The sequence below is a fragment of the Leopardus geoffroyi genome, chromosome B1 (genome assembly GCF_018350155.1).
Source record: "Leopardus geoffroyi isolate Oge1 chromosome B1, O.geoffroyi_Oge1_pat1.0, whole genome shotgun sequence".
Taxonomy (NCBI): Eukaryota; Metazoa; Chordata; class Mammalia; order Carnivora; family Felidae; genus Leopardus; species Leopardus geoffroyi.
This window is the reverse complement of record NC_059327.1, coordinates 162,128,292-162,146,874: the sequence shown is the minus strand read 5'-3', so window position 1 is coordinate 162,146,874 and position 18,583 is coordinate 162,128,292. Positions and strand designations below refer to the sequence as shown.

Here is an 18,583-nt window from a genome sequence, read left to right as displayed (position 1 = left end):
GCCCGTCACCACAGCAGTGAGGAAACCCTGCAACCCCCCCGGGCACATGCCAGGATCCGCAGAAGCCATCAGCGAGCCAGCATTGTGCAAATTGCATTTGGGTTCACAGCCCTGCAATTGTACTTCTCTCGCTGGGGTGAGCAGAGAAGGAAAGCCAGGCCCCAATTTGCATTAGGAAATAGTGTTGGGCGGGGGAAGGAGGGGACCCACAAGACTGAAACCTTGACCTTTCCTTGAGGGAGACCATATGGTGAATTGGAGAGAGCATGGCTTTTGTGTCACATAGACTTTGGGTTAGAATTCTGGCTTTATCACCAGCTGTGTGACTTGGGGTGAGTTGCTAAACTTCCCTGAGCCTCAGCTGGCCCTTCTTAAAATTAAATATGTGTCAAGGCTATTATTTTTTTAAAAAATTTTTAATGTTTATTTATTTTTGAGAGACAGAAACAGAGCACGAGTGGGGGAGGCGCAGGGAGAGAGGGAGACAGAATCTGAAGCAGGCTCCAGGCTCTGAGCTGTCAGCACGGAGCCTGACATGGAGCTGGAACTTACAAACGGCGAGATCGTGACCTGAGCTAAAGTTGCACCCTCAACCGACTGAGCCACCCAGGCGTCCCTCAAAGTTATTAGGTTATTATTAACAGACACGACATAATGACAGCTTTGGCTTAGTAAATACTTTTTTCTCATTCCTGCCTTGGAGAGAACAGAATTATTGTTTTTTTTTGCTGTCTACCCCCACCCCCTACACACACCATGGTTACCAGCATTCTGCCTTTCACTCTTTCTTCCTCCTGGTAGAATTCAGTGAAGCAGAAATCAGGTTTGTGCATATGGGTCACCTTAAAGCGGAAATACATGATCAGACTCGCCCAGAAATGACTAGGCTGTTATCTGCTGGATCTTTTCCAACCAACCAACCAACCAACCAACCAAACAAACAAACAAACAAAAACAAAACCCCACAAAACTACAGGTGCTTAACACAGGCATACGTTGAATTTCTCTTTTTTGTTGTGGTTGGTTGGTTGGTTTTAAGCCAATTTACTCAGGAATCGTGAACACACATCTTCGTTTCCAAAGCCCATGATGGAACCAGTTAAATCCCATGAACTCCTTCCACTGCATGCTTGGGGTTTTGAGCAACTCAGGGGCCCAGTACATCCCCGGCCAAGGCTTAGGTGACTTTTTTATGGCATATCATATTGCACCCCTGCCCGGGCCCCTCAGCGGGGCCTCTCCAGTTGAAACTTGGGTGCACGGTTCTTTCCCTAACTGCAGTCAGATCACTTTATCAGTGATGTCATGTGGGCAGTGAAGGGGGAGATAAAATAAGGTAAGCGGGATGTGCATGAAAAGGAAGAGATAAGGAAAAGGGGGCCTTTTCAGAGGATTGCCCAGAATAGGCTGTTCGGTGGTTTCACCTCGGGGCTGCCTTGATCCTTCTTTAATGTTTCCCTGCTTTCCTGGTTTGTGTCTTCCGGACGTTCAGTTTCAGTGTCTCTCCCCACTTCTCTCTTCCCCTGCTCACATTTTGTGGCAGGAGGTTGGAGTCGAAGACTTGGTTTCTGCAGCTACTGTCACCCGATTGTGAGAATCCCTCGTTGGTCTCTGCTGCATTTTATCGTGTGGTTTCCTGCGTCCTCGGGAAAAACGGGCATTCAGTCACGCTTTCCTCTCCCGTGTCCTCTCCCTGCTTCACCTGCTTTACTGCGCCATCCACTCCCACGTCCTGGGCTTCGGGTGCCTTGTTTAGCCCCACTGAGGTGCAGCAGGCCCCCGGGGGAACGCGGGCCGGGAGCCCAAGGCCTGAGCCTGGTCCGGGTCTGTGCACGGCAGAGTGACATCGTCTAAGTGACGTTGGTTAGCGGGACTTTCACAAACCCTAGATCAGAAAGGCTTGTAAGTATGGAGATATTTGTTGTAGCCCAAGCATCTCTTGCAGAGCTTGTAGCTGATGTGAGCTTCATGTACTTTCTGTAGCGAAACACAAAGCAAAGGACAACGTGTTTTGAGTGAAAACAGCTCCAGTTTGGAAGTTGAGTAAATAGATGTGCTCGTGTTTCACATTCTTAATTTAAATGGCTTAAAAGGAACAGTTGTCCTACACTCTTGGACGCATTCTAAGACCGTAAAGCAAGGCTTTTTGGAATTCGAGAGCCACACGCAATCAAAAAGGGTTTCAGCTTCACGTGGTTTCTGCATGATCTTGGGGTCCCATCGGACCATGCGGTGACCATTTTAACCATGAATCTTAGATCGAGGTGTTTTTCACTAAAACGATGCTGTTAACATGTTCCCTACTGCGAAGCACAAGAACGAGGCTTACCAGTCATTTTATTGGCTAATGCTGTTTCTGTTTGACTTTTGATTTTCCAGTTTTCCAGAATTATGGGGACTTCCCACCTGGCGCTCCTGGTGTTAGTCTGTCTCCTCACAGGTATGGGTCCCCGTTCTCCTCGAGTTCCTTGTTCTGGGGAAGACTTGCTTTCCAAGTTCTCTGCTCCGGGAATGTTATTACCTGGACTCTGCAAACACAGTCCACAAGAGTGAAGGAAAGCAGAAAATTGTGAGAAGTTATCTAGAATGACCACAAACCTCCAGGCCCTTCTGCTGTATCGCACTAATTCCAGGTCAAAAAGAATGCTTGCCAGTGGCAACTTTAGCGTATGTGTGATCCTGGCCTTGAATCGTGGGAGAAATAATAGCCTAAATTTCCCCACTGTTTTTTATTTTTCCTGGGACATGGATCTCCAGTAAAGGGGATCAGAGACCTTCAAGAGTGGTCAAAAGAAATAAACAATGGAAACTTGTTTACAGGAAATCATACCTGTCTTAAGTGGAAGATGCTTACATTGCTGGAGAAATCTTAGAGCCGCCTTTTGCCTTCAAATCTAATTGGTAGCCTGTTTGACTCTTGGGTAATCTTATTAATGCTTTTCTACCAGGAGGATACTACTTGGACCATTTGCTGAAATGCTTACTGGGAATTTTTAGTTTCCATCCAGATGTTTATACATCACAGATGTTCATCACGAACCCAATGTTTTTCTAGTCTGAGGAGTTAACTTAAGTCTGTTAGTGTCTGTAGGGCTTATCTATAAGGGCATGTTAGAAATGAGCGGTTTGGCAGTTCTGAACTCCAGCAGGAATATGCCGCCTTCAGGACAGAGGTGACCAGATCCACTTACGACTTCTGCCGTAAGCTGCAGGAATCCTAGTGGGCACATAAGTGAAGTTGGGTGGGTTCCCACATTGGGCTCCAAAGGAGATTAAGAGGCCACTGATGAACAATTAAGCCATAATATCTCTTCTATCAGTTTTATAGACAGAGACAGCTAGACTGAAATTTTAGGTTGTAAGATGAACCTAGAGTTTTCACTCTTGGACTTCATGTATTCTTACCTTTTTTTTTTTTTTTTTTTTTTAAAGTTTATTTATTTTGAGAGAGTGAGAGAGAGAGAGATCAGGGGAGGAGCAGAGAGAGGAAGAGAGAGAATCCCAAGCAGGATCCGCACCGTCAGCATAGAGCCTGACATGGGGCTCGAACTCACCAACGGTGAGATCATGACCTGAGCCCAAATCAAGAGTCAGACACTTAACCGACTGAGATACCCAGGTGCCCCTGCGTATTCTTACTTTTTAAATTAGAATCTACATCATCCGGCTTGGGCTTCTGGGAAGTCATTAGAGAGAAGGCACGCCAGAGTGTCGTGAGAAATGGAAACCGTGTAATTCTTGAGCACAAATCTGCCTTGTGCTTTGTTCAGTCTCCCTGGTCCTGTTCTCATCCTGTTTCTTACTAAGGGAAACCTCCGCAGGGAGTGTGGACAATAAAGAACATGTATGTGCTTCAGCCTATGCCGTCTTGGGATATTTTATGGTCACCCATGAGCGTGTAAAATATGGAATTGGGATCAGATGTCCTCTCTCCATTTGAGTGTTTGGACGGGTGAATCTAGGGGTTGGGGGGGGGTGCTGTTGAGGCCTTTGGAGCATTCGCTGCTCTCGGCAGATGCAGCGGCCGTTATAATGGGGGGCCTTTCATGGGCATCCAGGCTAACGGATTTTTGCGGAGAAATGGTCATTGTTCGTATAAGCTGCTACTGTTGTTTCTGTCAGTTCTCTGGGTGAGACTGTCCTTTCTGGCTGCATCCTATTCAGAGCATGTTTCCTTTTACAGGACCGAGCCTAATCTCCTGCCAGCTTTCATTACCCTCTATCCTTCCAAACGAAAATGAAAAGGTCGTGCAGCTGAATTCTTCCTTTTCTCTGCGATGCTTTGGGGAGAGTGAAGTGAGCTGGCAGTACCCCATGTCTGAAGAAGAGAACCCCAATGTGGAAGTCAGAAATGAAGAAAACAACAGTGGCCTTTTTGTGACGGTGCTGGAAGTGGTCAATGCGTCGGCGGCCCACACGGGACTGTACACTTGCTATTACAACCACACTCAGACGGACGAAAACGAGATCGAAGGCAGGCGCATTTACATCTATGTCCCAGGTGAGCTGTGGTGGGTCCCCTGGGCCAAGCTTCTGGCCCTGTCTCTCCTGTTAACTGTATTCAAGTTTTAAAAAATACAAAAATAATAAATATCTATTGGAGAAAATGTGAAAAACCACAAGAGGACGCACAACGGTCAAGGTCATTTGTGACGCCGTTACCGAGAAATATGTATCGTAAACATTTTGGAAGTGTGTTAAGTTTTGGAAATCGTTTTCATCGTGGCACATCTTTCTTTTTTTTTTTTTTTTGGCATTGTGCAAAAACAGCTGAAATGTACTCATTTCTGTTCAACCAAGTTTGACAAATATCTGCTGTTTATTTATTGCATGTCAGGCACTATGCCAAGTGTTGGGGACACAAAAATTAGGTAGGTCCTCTCTTGGAGCTGCTTGTAGTTCATTATAATAGCTTCCAAATAACCGGGCTATTTTTCAGATTGAATAAAACATATATTTACTCTTGATTAATTAGATGGGCTTTTTTTTTTCTTTTTAATTAACATTTGGGGGCAAATTCCATACTAATGATGTTGTCTCCTGACCTGTGAGATGCAGACGGCAAGATAGGAGTAAGATGGGATTAAACACGCTAGGGTTTGATTAGGGGAGAAGCCTGTGGGAGAAAATGGGGAGGGGGGGATGCCGCAGAGCCTGCGAAGGCTCTCTGCCAGCACTGTACTCGTGACTCTGAAAGGAGGAGAGAGGGAAGAAAGGTGGGGTAGATGAGTCGGGGAACTCCGTGGAAAGGAAGTCTAGGAGTCCTGCAGCCTATGGAGCCCCAGTTCCACCCAGTCTGTGGCTGTGGCTGGCCACGCCTCCAGAGGGCGTGGCCTTGGCTTGTGATGGATTTCAGGGCCTGCCCCCTACAGTGGAAGATTGTGTGGCTCTTTGTCACAGCAGCCCTGTGAATCAGCTAGGCTTAGCTATGAGCTTGAGGTTCATTTGGTTTACCACCCGCCTGGCATTCCTCGTAATGATCTAAATCTAAATCTGTAGGGGCGCCTGGGTGGCGCAGTCGGTTAAGCGTCCGACTTCGGCCAGGTCACGATCTCGCGGTCCGTGAGTTCGAGCCCCGCGTCAGGCTCTGGGCTAATGGCTCAGAGCCTGGAGCCTGTTTCCGATTCTATGTCTCCCTCTCTCTCTGCCCCTCCCCCGTTCATGCTCTGTCTCTCTCTGTCCCAAAAATGAATAAACGTTGAAAAAAAAAAAAATTTAAATCTAAATCTGTATATATGTCTCTATCTGTATCTGCATCTTTGTCTATATCTCTATCTAAATCTATATCATGTATATCATGTATATCTGTGTCTATCTATATCTGTACCTATATCTGTATCTGTATCTATACCTTTATGTCTATATCCATATCCATATCTGTGTATCTGTATCTGTACCTGTATTGGGTACCTGGGTGGTTCCGTTGGTTGAGCATCTGACTCTTCATTTCAACTCAGGTCATGATCTCACAGTTCCTGGGATTGAATGCCCCACCTCCAGCTCTTGCGCTGACAGCACAGAGCCTGCTTGGGATTCTCTCTCTCCTTCTCTCTGCCCCTCCCCTGCTTGCACGCTCTTCTCAAATAAACTTAAAAAAATTGCATCAGTATTGGAGTGCCTGGGTAGCCCAGTCGGTTAAGCGTCCGACTTCAGCTCAGGTCATGATCTTGTGTGTGGTTCATGAGTTTGAGCCCCGCGTCGGGCTCTGTGCTGACAGCTCAGAGCCTGGAGCCTGCTCAGATTCTGTGTCTCCCTCTCTCTCTGCTCCTCCCCTGCTCGTGTTCTGCCTCTCTCTCTCTCCTTCAAAAATAAATAAAAACATTGAAAACAATTTTTAAATTACATCAGTATCTATATTTATGTATTTGTACCTGTGTCTGTACTTAGATCTGTATTTAGATATACTTAGATAAGACTTAGATTTGTACCAATATCTATATCTGTATATATTGGCTTCTACAAGGATAGTTGTTAGAGGAAGGGCCATGATGTTTTTTAAACATTGCATAGCAAAAATAAATAAATAAATAAATAAATAAATAAATAAATAAATAAATAAAAATAAACATTGCATAGCTAGTGCATAATGGTAGGGAAGCTGTGCATTTTAAAGGGAGCCGTGGCTCATGTGTTATGGATACCAAGTATATATCTTAACCTGAAATGAATTCGGACTTTTGTTCGCTGAAATCTTTACTAACAGGGTTCAAGGATTTGGAACTCTAAACATAAATTCAGGTAATGGCAATCTTCGTATGTGATTTAAAGGAACTATAGCTAGTGTTCTTGGCCTTAAAACAAACATACGAATATTGATAACTCTTACCATCCTGTTTTGGCAGAGGTGAAATAAGGTGGTCTCCAAAGTACGTCTTCCTATTTTCCCATCTTTTCAAGTTCTTTTTTTTTTTTTTTTTTTTTTTAAGTCAGCTACTCTTCTCTGTAACTGTGGGCGCTTCACGGACCTAGACCCTGTTCACTTCTTTCATGACACTCTTATTTATCTGAACCTTCCTTCCTAACAATAAAAGGTTTTGTTTTAAGAAAGGTAGGTATTCAGAACTATCACCCCAGCTTTGTGCACACATAAATGCCCCTTGCTTTGAACAGAATAGTCGGAATGTGGGCTTGTTAAAGTTATATATGAGTCCTGGAGTTTGATCACCTAAGCTTGTCTAAAAATTCTTGTTCCTCCCCCACCCCCAGCACAGACATCACCCAAGTAGGCTCTGCACTGGTGTCAGTTAGAGATCTTTTTATTTGTAGTCGTGGGGAGTAAGGGGCCCTTCTGATGTTTGAGTCTCTTAGTACTTTGTACCGTGGTAGCCTCCGTAGCTGGTTTTCTTTTGAAAATAAAATTCTCAGGTTATGGAATTATAAATTTTATTTGTTACTTGACAGATTATTACTTATTTATTTTTAATGTTTATTTACTTATTTTTGAGAGAGGAAAAGGGTGCACGCACAGGGGAGGGGTAGAGAGAGAGGGAGACACAGAATCCGAAACAGGCTCCAGACTCTGAGCTGTCAGCACAGAGCCTGACACAGGGCTCGAACTCATGGACCATGAGATCATGACCTGAGCCAAACCTTAATGGACTAAGCCATCTAGGTGCCCCATTGATAGATTATTTTTTAATAGACAACTTTCTGTATTGCTTTTCAATAATACTACCTATAGGCAATAAGAATTTTTGAAATCATGAATATTTCTCTTGTTTTGAGTAGACTTGATTATTGATCATGTTTTTAGTAGTGTTTAAATTTTGATTGCAACGTATTTATATTTATCACCAGTCTTTTTTATTGGAGTATAGGCAATTTGGTGTTGTTCATACTTTATTTTTTGTTTTATTTTATTATTTAAAAAAATTTTTTAAATGTTTATTTTTGAGAGAGAGAGCGGGAGCAGTCAGGGGAGGGGCAGAGAGAGAGACACACACAGGATCTGAAGAAGGCTCCAGCGCAGAGCCTGACACAGAGCTCGAACCCATGAACCGTTAGATCATGACCCGGGCCGCAGTCACTTACCCAACTGAGCCACCCAGGCGCCCCCTGTTATTCATGCTTTAAAATCACCTTCTAGCTGTGATGATGATTAATGTCAGCGTGGGGACAAGTCTGGATATATGTGAAGGTAGAATTCATACCTAATGTGACTCAGGCCAGCGGGATGATTTTTCTGTATGTGTGTGTAAAGGTGAAGTTAATGCCTAACATGTTTTTCTTTCTTTTCAAAACCACAGACCCAGACGTAGCCTTCGTACCTCTAGGAATGACAGATTATTTAGTTATCGTGGAGGACGATGACTCTGCCATCATACCTTGTCGCACAACTGATCCCAAGACTCCGGTTACCTTACGCAGCAGTGACGGGGTGGTACACGCCTCCTATGACAGCAGACAGGGCTTTAATGGGACCTTCAGCGTCGGGCCCTATATCTGCGAAGCCACAGTCAGCGGGAAGAAGTTCCAGACCATCCCATTTAATGTTTATGCTTTAAAAGGTACTTGTACCTTCTCTCTCCTCCTTTAAAGAAGAGTTAAAGGCAAGATAATTAGATGTATATATGATTAAAAAAATAAATCACAGTCCCTGGTGATGGAGACCCTGAATATTTGGGGATTTAGGACCCAAATATTTAGGACCCCACATTTACCGTACAATGTTAGGCTGCCCTCTGTGGCGATAATCATACTAAGTGTGGCATTACTAAAAACAAGTGCTTCTTTGCTACCGTAAGATTTCATATTTCATCAGTTGACTTCAAAATACTGTAAGGAATTCTTTTCTTGCATAAGCCTCTTACTGTTTTACCCACATTCCTGACCACAGAGGACCTAAAAACAAACACATACCTGTGGGGGGTGGATGCCTAGATTAACTTTAGTAACTTAAGAAAAGTGATTTTGATTTTGAGAAAAGCTTGTGATTACAGTCACCCCTTTGATGTGGGTGGTTAATGTGAATGGAGGGTATAATACACGTTTGGGGCAGCAGATTTATTGAACACTCACGTGCAAGAAGGCAGCAGCAGAGGGCCATTGGACTCTCGGTAAGGGCTTATTTTGTGCCAGCACTGTGGTAGGTTCTAGAAAAGGGCTGAGAATAGCCCGGTAGGAGGGTGGGAGAGAGGAGAGAAAGGGTAGGGTAGGAGTGCCCCGAGCAGTGCTGGTCAGTAAAGATTGGTTGAGTAAATGAATAAATACATCCATAAAGGTGATTGCAGAAGAGGAAAGCCATCATTGACCCCAATGCTAAGGAAGGTGATGTTCTGTTAAATTGGAATTTACTTTTACTATCGTTACCGTTTTGTATGTAGGTATTTGTGTGTACGTGTGTATGTGTAGGTGTGTTATTTTATAACTATATGCCAGATTGTGTATGCCAACATAAAATCAAGGCTCCTGAGACTTCAAAAATTTCTTCTTGATCACAGTGGTTTGAAAATGATTTTTCATTTCTTTTTAAAAAAGAAAACAAACCCCAACCTTAGAAGATTCTAACTATACTGTGGATATTGAGGTCCTTGTGTTTATTCTTTTTTTAAATAGCAACATCAGAACTTGATCTAGAAATGGAAGCTCTCAAAACTGTCTATAAGTCAGGGGAGACGATTGTGGTCACCTGCGCCGTCTTTAACAACGAGGTGGTTGACCTTCAGTGGACTTACCCTGGAGAAGTGGTAGGTAGCTTCTGGGCTCCTGGTGGAACGGGGTGGGGCACAGCAGGACTCAAAAGACCCGTCACTGACAGGGCAGGACATGAGCTTGTCCAGACCTCAGCTTGCCGCCTCTGTAGTGAGCCCATTTGTCTAGATGACTTTCTGGCTTTTCGGGCTATGGAAGAGGCTGAGACAAAAGCCGGACCAGACCCTTCAGAATGCATAAAGGCTGCACGCTCAGCCTTCTTATTCATAAGTTAGAAAGAAATAGGAAAGCTCTATGGCTACAACTTAACAACCAAAAAATTAGAAAAAGCAAAAGGGGGTGGTGTTTACAATTTATGAACTGCTGAGAGAGTCATTAATTCCCATTTTCTTGGCTCCCATCCTTTTGGGTTTTGAGGCATTTGATAATGTCGATGGCCCGCCCCCTTTCATTTCTGCTTCTTTGCCACCCAGGACGCTGTTCTCGCTCCTTTTGGCCTGGTCTTTCTTTGCATGGCCTGCCTTCAGTGAGCAGGCTTAACTTGAATCATTAGGCAACGATTGAGGAATGTTTGCTAAATCCCAAACACTCTGCTAGAAGCTGGCCCATGCACCAGAGGAGGGAGGAGTGCGGACAGAATTGGGGAAAGGGGAACCCCATGCCAGCTCTAGGTCCCTGGGGATTTACACACACACAGGGCCTCATTCATTCTGACGCATTGTGATAAGCGTACAAGAGAACCGTGTGTAAATGGCTGTGACTGTCCGATGGAGTGATGCTCAGCAGGGCTTAATGCAGCAGCCTCATGGAGAGCAAAAACCATGTATATATTTGTATATGATTATATGGGTATATATGGTTATGTATATGTGTATATATATGTATATAATATGTACTTTTTCCCCTTCAGTCCTGATTTGCAAATTTCTGCTCCCTGCTCTTTTTGGCAATTGAGAGCTTCTCTCCTTTTATCCATTTTTCTCCGCTGTGCTCTTACTGCCCCTTCCTTCCTTTCTCTCTGGGGCATCTGACTGGAAGTTGGGCATTTTCACATATGACCATTATCACATATCACATTTTCACCTACTACCTTCACATAGACCTCATGCATTGAAGAGACATTCATAGTCCAATATATGTACCTCTTCTCTGAAACATGAGGCGTTTTTATTTTACCCTTCACACTTGATTGCCCTTAGTCCTTAAAACATAAGCATTTCTTTTTATTTATTAGAGATAGACATTTCCCCCCACTCCCACCCCCAAACCACAGTACCTGCTATTTGGACCAAAAAAATACATAAGCAAAGTATTGCTTTGTAACACAAAGTTTTCATCAGATCATAAATCATGCAGGTTTATTATTTTACTATTAGAAAATTCAGAGAAACAGAGGAAAAGCCACTTCCCAGAACATCACCGTTAATATTTCAGGGAGACAAATCCTTTCAGTACTTTGTATACAAAATACATGCGACCATTAATGGGTATTATGCTTTAAATAGTACTTTGTTAGATCCTTTTTCCTTCGGCGGTATACCACAAACACCTTACTGTGCCATTGAATGTCCTCTTAAAACATGATTTTCTAAGGAGTTAGCTTAAAAAAAAGTCTTTTTTGTCAGACTTTATTGTTTAGAGCAGTTTTAGGTTGACAGTAAAATTCAGTGGACGGTACAGAGATTTCCCATATAGCCCCTGCCCCACACATGCACAGCTTCCCCCCTTATCAGCATCCCTACAGGGTAGTACATTACCATCTGGGAGTCTATACCGGTGCCCCATCACCACCCAGAGTCCAGACTTTCCACGAGGCCTCACTCTCAGGAGCTAGCTTTTTAAAGTTGGTTTTCCTCCCCTTCTGCTGTATTGTAGAAAGGCAAAGGCATCACGATGCTGGAGGAGATCAAGGTCCCGTCCATCAAACTGGTTTACACTCTGACGGTCCCCGAGGCCACGGTGAAGGATAGTGGAGATTATGAATGTGCTGCCCGCCAGGCCACCAAGGAGGTCAAAGAGATGAAGAAAGTCACCATTTCCGTCCATGGTACATTCTGCTTTCTAAAATGTCAGTCGTCCGGGCTGCTCAGGATCGATCATGTGGTAATCGTTACTTAATGGAAACTCTTCCCTGTACAGAGAAAGGGTTCATTGAAATCAAACCCAACTTCAGCCCGTTGGAGGCTGTCGACCTGCATGAAGTCAAACATTTCGTGGTGGACGTGCAGGCCTACCCCCCTCCCAGGATATCCTGGCTGAAGGACAACCTGACTCTGATTGAAAATCTCACGGAGATCACCACCGACATAGAAAAGATTCAGGAAATAAGGTAAAGAAACACCCTTCCCACGCATGCCTGTCCTTTTTATGGTGTGTCTGTAGACAGAGCGAGGTTCGCGCGTGTTTCGCAGCACAAACCGAGAATCAGTCTAGGAGATGTAACAAACCAGCACGGGAGACCCTTGAAATCAGGTACCTTTGGTGGTCACGTTGCCATGTGGTAATACTATGCTGGTAAATACTTAACAATAAAATAAGAAGAAAGAACTGAAAAGCTCTGTTCCCAATGAAAGACCGTTTCCTGCCTCCGGGAAGGGATGGAGGGAGGAACATAAAATTGGACCCACTTGGATTGAATACATTCCATGACATCCCCCCTCTGTGTGGCAACTAGACATGTTGGTGATTCCAGTGACGAGGCCATTATCACATAAACCTACATGAAACAAAACATCACTGGTTTAATTTGAAACACATCTGCCCTAGCGAGGCCTCCACAGGAAAGAAGGGTAGAGTCTGGCCAGATTTGGTTTGGAGAAAATGTACAACGACTATAGTTTGGATCCCTGCCCTCTGATAAAATAGTATATCGCTCTCATCTCTTAACTAGGGGTGGAGTTAAGTCACCTCAGCCTCAGTTTCCTCCTCTGTAATGTAGGGTTAATAATACCTTATTTTAAAATTGTTATTATTTTATTATTATTATTATTATTATTTATTATTTTTTTTTATTAATTTGTTTTACTTTTTATTTTTTTAAATTTACATCCAAATTGGTTAGCAGATAGTGCAACAATGATTTCAGGAGTAGATTCCTTAGTGGCCCTTAACCCATTTAGCCCATCCCCCCTCCCACAACCCCTCCAGTAACCCTCAGTTTGTTCTCCATATTTATGAGTCTCTTCTGCTTTGTCCCCCTCCCTGTTTTTATATGATTTTTGTTTCCCTTCCCTTATGTTCATCTGTTTTGTCTCTTAAAGTCCTCATATGAGTGAAGTCATATGGTTTTTGTCTTTCTCTGACTGACTAATTTCACTTAGCATAACACCCTCCAGTTCCATCATGTAGTTGCAAATGGCAAGATTTCATTCTTTTTGATTGCCGAGTAATACTCCATTGTATATATATACCACATCTTCTTCATCCATTCGTCCATCGGTGGACATTTGGGCTCTTTCCATACTTTGGCTATTGTCGATAGTGCTGCTATAAACATGGGGGTGCATGTGTCCCTTCGAACCAGCACACCTGTATCCCTTGGATAAATGCCTAGTAGTGCAATTGCTGGGTCGTAGGGTAGTTCTATTTTTATTTTTTCGAGGAACCCTCATACTGTTTTCCAGAGTGGCTGCACCAGCTTGCATTCCCATTAATAATACCTTATGTGCTTCAAGGCAAGGAATTAGACCTGATGACATTTTGAGGTCCCTCGCAGATTAGTTTTAAGCTCTGATTAGAATCCCAGAGCAGAAAGTACATCTTGAGGGACCAGCTACTCCCACGCTGTGCCGTCCTCAGAAGCCGTCCTAGGGAGACACAGGGCAGTCCTCGATTTCCAGCCTTCAGGGAAGAGGGGAAGAACCCTTCTCGTCCGTTCACTGAATCTTGGGATTTGCTTTCTTCTTTCTGAACTAAATCCCATGTGCAGTTGAGAAGTGGTATCTGAGAAAATGGAATTTGACAGCCTCTGTGGAACAGCGATGGAAAAAGTGGTGAATACCGAATCTGGAAGGCTTTCTGATGACATGAAATGAGGGTGTGCAAAGCGGTGGGCAGTGCTAAACTTTCCATTAGGTGTGAGGCCAGAGAGGAACAGGGTAATTCTGGCACAGCTAACACTTAGACGCTTGTAGGAGTGCTACACGTGAGCCATGATCAATAGTAATGACCGAGCAAAGCTCACCAACGAGAGGTTCGGGAAAGCTGCCTGTCACAGTGATTCAAGAGTCCCTCTAGGACATACCACTGTTCCCATTGTGGGCCAGGGACTGTGAGGAGGGAGTGTGAGGTCGGGGTGTCTGGCTTCCTGAAGCTTAGAACAGTGGATCCACCAGTTTTCTTGGCTGAGCAGGTGTAGGCATTGAGTGAGAGGACTGTTCGGTGACGCGTAGCCAGGAGCGCCTGTGGGGACTCACTCAGGAAGTCCAGGCCTGAAGCCTGTCCAGTATGGTGCAGCAGAGGAAAAGCCAGCCCAGTGTGTGCTCTTGCCCCCCGTGCTGGTGCCCAGCATCTGGGGCTAGACGACTCGACGTTTACAGGGTACTTCTGAGCCCTCAAGATGCTTTCACGCATATAATTTCATTTAACGAATTCTGAAAATGACAATGTGCTATGCATACAGTTATCCCATGCTACACATAAGGAAGCTGACGCATGGAGAATTGCAGTAATGCCCAAGGTCTCCTCACTTCCTGACCAGCACTCTCTCCCCTTCCATCCCGTTGCCTTTTCCTGCTGTGATGTTTTATAAAGAAGGAAAAGAAATCAAATGGGCCAGTACTTTATTGATGTACATACATAGAGCCAAATGTCATTTATAACACATGTAAGAAGTCTTTAGGGGAAACTTCCCTTTCGTAAAGTATGAAGAAATGGAGTTTCTTAATGTATTTATTTTTTTTTAATTTTTTTTTAACGTTTATTTATTTTTGAGACAGAGAGAGACAGAGCATGAACGGGGGAGGGGCAGAGAGAGAGGGAGACACAGAATCGGAAGCAGGCTCCAGGCTCTGAGCCGTCAGCCCAGAGCCCGACGCGGGGCTCGAACTCACGGACCGCGAGATCGTGACCTGAGCTGAAGTCGGACGCTTAACCGACTGAGCCGCCCAGGTGCCCCTTAATGTATTTATTTTTAATAGGTGATGGAATCTTGTGCATTCAAAACATTCGGACATCAAGACAGTGCATTGTAGGAAGCCTCACTCCGTCCTGTCACCATTTTCCCAGGTCCCCCTGCCTCCCCACGCAGAGAAATACCTCTGTTAGTTTCACTAGGTTCTTCTGAAACCTTCCAGAGTTTCTTTAAGCAAATACCAACGAGTAGGAATGTTATACCCTGGTGACCTCTCCATATGAGTTTGTAGACCATGTCCTCATTGTTTCTTCCAATGGTGGCCCATTGTTTGGCTGAACCACCTAAACGATGGATATGTAGGAGAAGCAAGTGTTTTTTAAAAGGTAAACATGAAGTTTTTTTTTTTTTTTTTAAAGGGAAGTTGGTGGGATATGTCTACTTTCATTCAGAAGTCAGGCCTTACCAGAGCTGATCAGTGTTCTAGCCACATAACCTATCCCTCATCTCAAGATGTCTGGTCTTCTGTTTAAGAATTAAGTGTCGGTGACACTTAGGTGGCTCAGTTGGTTAAGTGTCCGACTTCACCTCAGGTCATGATCTCACAGTTCGTAGGTTCAAGCCCGGCTCCGGGCTCTGTGCTGACACCTCTCTCTCTGCCCCTTGCCTGCTCGCACTGTCTTTCTCTCCCTCAAAAAGTAAATAAACGTTAAAGAAAAATAAATAAAATAAAAATAAAAGAATTAAGTGTTGGGGTGCCTGGTTGGCTCAGTTGGTTAAGTGTCTGACTCTTTTTTTTTTTTTTTTTTTAATTTTTTTTTTCAACGTTTATTTATTTTTGGGACAGAGAGAGAGACAGAGTATGAACGGGGGAGGGGCAGAGAGAGAGGGAGACACAGAATCGGAAACAGGCTCCAGGCTCTGAGCCATCAGCCCAGAGCCCGACGCGGGGCTCGAACTCACGGACCGCGAGATCGTGACCTGGCTGAAGTCGGACGCCCAACCGACTGCGCCACCCAGGCGCCCCTTAAGTGTCTGACTCTTGATCTCACCTCAGGTCTTGGTCTCGGGGCCATGAGTTCAAGCCTGTGTTGGACTCCATGCTGCGCATGAAGCCTACTTAAAAAAAAAAAAAAATTAAGTGTCTATAAGTCAGACCTTCAACATGTAGAAAGTGCACCGAAAATCCCAGAAAAGTGATGATGTGGTCAAGAAAATAAGTTGTTTTTCCTTTTTTTTTTTTTTTTTTTTACAAAAACAAAATTTAAATTGAACGTGGTAATTGCTTGAATGGCTGGAATCTATCTGGCTACAACCTGCTGAGACAGAGTACTTTTCTTGTCAGGTATCGAAGCAAATTAAAGCTGATCCGTGCGAAGGAAGAAGACAGTGGCCATTACACTATTGTCGTCCAAAATGAAGACGACGTGAAGAGCTATACTTTCGAACTCCTAACGCAAGGTGTGTAAGGGCAGTACAAAGGTAATGTCAGCTCAGGGAATAAGTTCACGGGTGTCCCCCAGGGAGGGTTTAGCACTATTCGCCCAGGTCGCGGAGAGAAAAGCAACACTTCATGGGAGAAGCAGGGGGTGTAGATGTCACGTGTCAGGGAAAGCTTTGTCGGGCTTAATGAATTCACGCAGTTCTGGGAAGTTCCCGGCTCTGCTCTGAAGCACCCTGACTGGGGAATTCCTAGGTTACAACACCACCTGCTTCTCAGTCTGGCACCTCCAGTTCTGGGAAGAGGAAAATGATGCTTTTTTTTTTTTTTTGTCCAGATGATCTTTAGATTGTTCCGGAGACTTTTGGCCTTTTTGCTTAGCTTCCCTTGAAGATATTGGACAATAGCCCTTAGCAGGAGGGAGTGCCTGAGTCTGTTTACGTTCAGGCTCAGCACCTGTTTACCTAGGTGCCTACCTTGTGCCAGGGACTGTCTTAGGTGGGCTCAGTTGACCCTCGCAGTACATCTGTGATGAAGTGTTAGCATATTTCTAGTTTGTTTGACCACAGGGGTGCCTGGCTGGTTCCGTTAGTAGAGCACGCAGCTCTTGATCTCGGGGTCATGGATTTGAGCCCCACATTGGGTGTAGAGATTACTTAAAAATACAATCTTAAAAAAAATCTAATTATTTGATCGTGGATTAAAAAAAGTCTTTTAGGGGCACCTGGGTGGCTCAGTCAGTTGAACGACCGACTTCAGCTCAGGTCATGATCTCACGGTCTGTAAGTTCGAGCCCCACGTCAGGCTCTGTGCTGATAGCTCAGAGCCTGGAGCCTGTTTTGGATTCTGGGTCTCCCTCTCTCTCTGCCCCTCCCCCACTCATGCTCCGTCTCTCTCTGTCTCAGAAATAAATAAACATTAAAAAAAAATTTTTTTTTAAATCTTTAAAATGTAGTCACATTCCACAGAGGCACTTTGGTAGATGCTGCTTTAGATTATACTCTAGCTGAATCCATTAGTCGAACCCCAAGCTGTAATACAGTTTTAAGAGCCCTCTTTGCCTTTTAAGCCAAATAACCACAGGGGCTTTTTGCTTTCCTCACTCCAGATTTCAAACACCACAGGCTACAAATCCCCAAACACTGAAACTGTGAAAATGCTCTTAACCAAGTGGGTCTGCCCGAACTGGAGCATTATTATTATGCACATAATTGCTTTCAGCCCCTTCTTGGGCGGTTACTTGCTCTGTAGGTTCAAGTGCCACGTGGACAAGTTCTGAACTTGTGTTTCACGGGAGTTCTGGGACACAGGCCATCCCGTTCTGATTTCTTTTCCCTTCTTGCAGTTCCCTCGTCTATTCTGGACTTGGTCGACGACCACCATGGCTCCACCGGGGGACAGACTGTGAGATGCACAGCAGAAGGGACACCTCTTCCCGATATCGAGTGGATGATTTGCAAGGATATTAAGAAGTATGGAAACGAGATGTTTCTTTTCCATGTGTGGTCAGAATGTTTCCTCCTTGATAGGAAGAACTTCAAATGCATTTTCTTTCTCTTGCTGGTCATTTTCTTGTTTTTTTTGTTGTTGTTGTTGTTGTTGTTTTTTGTATTTGTGATTCTTACTTGGCCTAAGTCTCATAAACTACAAGGTAGGGTTCGAAACCCGGGCCCGGTCTGCACACGTGCACGTTATGTATGCGTGTGCATTTGTGTGGTTGTGAAGAGACGTAAGGAGAAGGTCCGTGGCTCTCACCAGATTCTCAAAAGGTCCCTAATCAGAAAAGAAGACGGGGGCACCTGGGTGGGTCAGTCGGTTAAGCATCCAGCTTCAGCTCAGGTCACGATCTCACGGTTCCTGGGTTCGAGCCCCGCATCGGGCTCTGTGCTGACAGCTCAGGGCCTGGAGCCTGCTTCGGATCCTGTGTCTCCCTCTCTCTCTGCCCCTCCCCTGCTCACGCTCTATCTTTCTCTGTCTTTCAAAAATAAATTTAAAAATGCTTACAAAAATTTAAAGAAATAAAAGAAAAGAAGATGAATTTAAAGGACTACAGCGATAAGAGGATTTTTACTATCCTGGCCCACTTCACCTTTCACTTCTTATATGGTGAACTTTATTTGGGAGCTAGACTGGCATGGGAACGTAAACGAAAATATTGCCCATGTGACTGCTCACGTCATTTGCCTGCCTGCTGGTTTGGCAGGAGTTACCCCACCGGTTCCTCCCATACCCCCCATTTGTGAACCTTCCATGATGGGCGCTTGAGCGACATGGTCACACTTTGACCCGTGGTGACTGGTTGTGTTCAGAAGCCTTGCCTCGACTGTTTCTGCTGGAGGCTGAGACTCCTGGACCTTCCCCTTCTTGGGGGCTGAGAGCCTGGACTTAGATTTTGACGAAAGCTGGAATCTAGGTCTTGT

At 44.5% G+C, this 18,583-nt stretch overlaps 1 protein-coding gene across 6 annotated transcripts in view; it reads left to right on the top strand.

Moving 5' to 3' along the window:
• The window catches only part of PDGFRA (platelet derived growth factor receptor alpha), a 53,644-nt gene that overhangs the window by 10,351 nt on the left and 24,710 nt on the right, over window positions 1–18,583 (top strand). For all 6 annotated transcript variants that reach the window (XM_045474033.1, XM_045474029.1, XM_045474032.1 and 3 more), the window contains exons 2-9: window positions 2,380–2,440; window positions 4,184–4,501; window positions 8,247–8,507; window positions 9,556–9,686; window positions 11,527–11,698; window positions 11,791–11,980; window positions 16,068–16,183; window positions 17,509–17,635. In XM_045474033.1, coding sequence (XP_045329989.1) covers window positions 2,392–2,440; window positions 4,184–4,501; window positions 8,247–8,507; window positions 9,556–9,686; window positions 11,527–11,698; window positions 11,791–11,980; window positions 16,068–16,183; window positions 17,509–17,635 — 1,364 coding nt within the window. In that variant the 5' untranslated portion in view covers window positions 2,380–2,391. The remainder of the gene's footprint in view (window positions 1–2,379; window positions 2,441–4,183; window positions 4,502–8,246; window positions 8,508–9,555; window positions 9,687–11,526; window positions 11,699–11,790; window positions 11,981–16,067; window positions 16,184–17,508; window positions 17,636–18,583) is intronic.